The sequence below is a fragment of the Mizuhopecten yessoensis genome, unplaced genomic scaffold, assembly GCF_002113885.1.
Source record: "Mizuhopecten yessoensis strain PY_sf001 unplaced genomic scaffold, ASM211388v2 scaffold716255, whole genome shotgun sequence".
In the NCBI taxonomy this organism is placed as follows: Eukaryota; Metazoa; Mollusca; class Bivalvia; order Pectinida; family Pectinidae; genus Mizuhopecten; species Mizuhopecten yessoensis.
Window position 1 is genome coordinate 441412 of NW_018480025.1, and position 3850 is coordinate 445261.

A 3850-nucleotide genomic window follows, 5' to 3' on the forward strand; every position below is an offset into this window, starting at 1 on the left:
CAACTTTCAGTTCAATCGGCCCAGCAGAACTTGACTTTAAGTTTGAAATGTAAAATGTTAACGGACGACGGACGACGGACGACGGACGACGGACGACGTACGACGGACGACGGACGACGGACGACGACGGACGAAAACGGATAGCAATAGGTCACTTGAGCTAAAGCTCAGGTGACCTAAAAATAATAATAATGGGTAGAAAAGGATAAAGGTAGGGAGCTCCAAGTCCCTAAACGTCTTTCCGCAGACAAAGAGACAAAGATCATTAATAATAAAATACACTCTTCCTAAATTTGTTGAGGGAATTATATCTTTTTATAAATAGTTTTTGTTGAGTAATACAATATTCAGATATAGGGAGAATATTATATCAGTATTCATGATCCTTCTGTAGATCGAGATGTGACTTGATCAAGGATATGACATGCTTTTCCACTGACTTATCATATATTTTACTGGACTGAAGACATGTCTTTGAGCATACTGGCAGTACTGACAAATCCCCATATCTTCACAGCTAAAACACACTTGATAAATACTCTACCCTTTGTCATATTTCATGATGTCTTCCAGAGATGTATGTTCGTGTATAAGGGACGGATATTCATGACAATCAGCCTTCAGGGATTCGTGCAGCTTCTGCAATCACAAGAGAAATCATTGTTTTTGTGTTATCTATAGCTAAGGAAGGTGTCTTTCTTCTCAACACTAGACATCCAGCTCTAGCACATCTTCTGTGTAACCTTAGACTATATCACTGAGGGAGACATCCTAATTGATACTAGATAGTCTATCTTTGTTTTTACCAGAAGATGAGTAAGTTCTCTGATGGAGATGCCAACCTTTCAGTCGTTGTAAGTAACTTGTGAGAACACTCCGACATATAGTTGTCTCCCATCGCAATTGTTTAATATAAAATTTATTTATATTCCAACAATAATGAAACAAGTTATTACCAGTTATATTAATCACTCTTGCTGGCCTGGATGTTAGTACATGAGGGGTCTTAATGTGGGAGTAAACCAGATTACCCAGGGAAAACATATGTTGATAGGGCAGGTGACCCAATACCTTTCCATGTCCAACCAGGGAATCAAACCCCGGCTTCCCTGGTGAAAGGAGAGTGCGTTATCCAATGTGCCACCTGACCTACCCCTTGTTTTAGCTGTTCCAGTTATATAAGAGGATTTTCTGGCATGAGGGAGTCGTACCCCTATTTGAGCTGTTGACAGAGACATATGTTAATTCTTTGATGGAGTCATTCCCTTTTAAGCTGTTGATAGAGACATAAGAAGACTCCTAAAATAGAGTTTGGTCTCCTTGAAAGTGTTTCTATAGTTACCTGTAGGAATTCCCTGATGGCAGCATCTTCTTTAAAGCTGTCAGGGGCGATACAAAACCACTCCTGCACAAACTGAACTACAAACTTGCGCTGCGTTACTGCATAATCAGCGGACTCCTCCTCATCAGACTTTCGGTTGACCTTGGCATGATAACTGATCTCAGGTCAAGGTCAATTCAATTTTATTGTTTACATCACAAATAATGAGTTTTCATATTAGGTTCATCTCTTTTTGTTACACATATTAATAATAGTAATATTACTCATGTAAGCTTCAGGTTAACAAACTATCAATTATATGCATTGCCTTTAATATAGCTAGTTCAAGGATACTGGGCCAGGAGGGCCGGACACAGTTGGTCACTCGGCATAAATATCACATGTGTGAGTAGGAACACCTCCAGGAAGTTATCTACAACGGAAGATAAAAAAACATAGCAATTAGTAAAAAAAAACATAACGGTAGTGAGGTCAATGAGTGCAGAGGTCAACAAGTACAAGCACAAAGGTAGTAAGGTTATTGAGAGCAGAGGTTAACAAGTACAAGCACAAAGCTAATCAGGTCATTGAGTGCAGAGGTCAACAAGTACAAGCACAAAGGTAGTAAGGTCAATGGGTGCAGAGATCAACAAGTACAAGCACAAAGGTAGAAAGGTCAATGAGTGCAGAGGTCAACAAGTACAAGCACAAAGGTAGTAAGGTCGTTGAGTGCAGAAGTCAACAAGCACAATGTACAAGCACAAAGGTAGTAAGGTCAATGAGTGCAGAGGTCAACAAGTACAAGCACAAAGGTAGTAAGGTCAATGAATGCAGAAGTCAACAAGTACAATGTACAAGCACAAAGGTAGTAAGGCTAATGAGTGCAGAGGTCAACAAGTTAAGACGTCTGTAAGTACCCCAGTCAGCAAATAAAGAAACCAGCACAGATGTCAAAAGGTCAATCATTATAGGTCAGCATGTACAAAGGTCAGCAGGTACAAAGGTCACAAGAACACAGGTCAACAGGTACACAAGGTCAGAGGACCGAAATAGGAATAGTTAGATGTAGAGGTTAACAAGTATACAAATCACAGTGATCAAAGAAGTATGACCAAAATACATAAGTACTCAATTCAGCAGGTAGAAAGTAGCACTAGCAACAAAACAAGGATCAGCTTATCAATTATATAGATCCTCTTTTAACTGTTAATCTGTGTATCATCAATACAACATCATTACATTTAGATAATAAATTAAAATTAGCTTTAAAATAGCACAGAATATAACACCCACTTAGCCTGAGAAGAGACGGTAAGTGTTTTACCTGTAGCCTCCTCAATATAAATAGCCACCTAGCCTAGGCCTGTCAAGGAAGGGTATAGTATAATGTGTTACCTAAAGCCTCCTCAATATAAACAGCCACCTGGCCTAGGCCTGTTAAGGGAGGGTATAATGTGTTACCTATAGCCTCCTCCATATAAATAGCAACCTAGCCTAGGCCTGACAAGGGAGGGAATAATGTGTTTCCTATAGCATCCTCAATATAAACAGCCACCTAGCCTAGGCTTGGCAAGGAAGGGTATAATGTGTTACCTATAGCCTAATCAATATAAACAGCCACCTAGCCTAGGCTTGTCAAGGAAGGGTATAATGTGTTACCTATAGCCTAATCAATATAAACAGCCACCTAGCCTAGGCTTGTCGAGGAAGGGTATAATGTGTTACCTATAGCCTCCTCAATTTAAACAGCCACCTAGCCTAGGCCTGACAAGGGAGGGCATAATGTGTTACCTATAGCCTCCTCAATATAAACAGCCAACTAGCCAAGGCCTGACAAGGGAGGGTATAATGTGTTACCTGTAGCCTCAGTATAATGTGTTACCTATAGCCTCATCAATATAAACAGCCACCTAGCCTAAGCCAGTCAAGGAAGGGTATAATGTGTTACCTGTAGCCTCATCAATATAAACAGCCACCTACCCTAGGCTTGTCAAGGAAGGGTATAATGTGTTACCTATAGCCTCCTCAATTTAAACAGCCACCTAGCCTAGGCCTGACAAGGGAGGGTAGAATGTGTTACCTATAGCCTCCTCAATATAAACAGCCAACTAGCCAAGGCCTGACAAGGGAGGGTATAATGTGTTACCTGTAGCCTCATCTCATCAATATAAACAGCCCCCTAGCCTAGGCCTGACAAGAGAGGGTATAATGTGTTACCTAAAGCCTCCTCAATATAAACAGCCACCTAGCCTAGGCCTGTCAAGGAAGGGTATAATGTGTTACCTGTAGCCTCATCAATATAAACAGCCACCTAGCCTAGGCTTGTCAAGGAAGGGTATAATGTGTTACCTATAGCCTCATCAATATAAACAGCCACCTAGCCTAGGCCTGACAAGAGAGGGTATAATGTGTTACCTAAAGCCTCCTCAATATAAACAGCCACCTGGCCTAGGCCTGATAAGGGAGGGTATAATGTGTTACCTATAGCCTCCTCAATATAAACAGCCACCTAGCCTAGGCCTGACAAGG

The 3850-nt window shown here is 41.0% G+C and overlaps 1 protein-coding gene across 4 annotated transcripts in view; it reads right to left on the reverse strand.

Annotated features, from left to right (window-relative positions):
* Nucleotides 1–3850, reverse strand: part of LOC110442375 (rap guanine nucleotide exchange factor 4-like) — a 30461-nt gene that overhangs the window by 12226 nt on the left and 14385 nt on the right. For all 4 annotated transcript variants that reach the window (XR_002462012.1, XM_021485952.1, XM_021485953.1 and 1 more), the window contains 3 exons: nt 1676–1754; nt 1343–1496; nt 545–639 (listed from right to left, as the gene is read on the reverse strand). Coding sequence is in view for 3 of the 4 variants with exons in the window: in XM_021485952.1 (XP_021341627.1) it covers nt 545–639; nt 1343–1496; nt 1676–1754 (328 nt within the window). In the remaining variant the exon portion in view is untranslated. The remainder of the gene's footprint in view (nt 1–544; nt 640–1342; nt 1497–1675; nt 1755–3850) is intronic.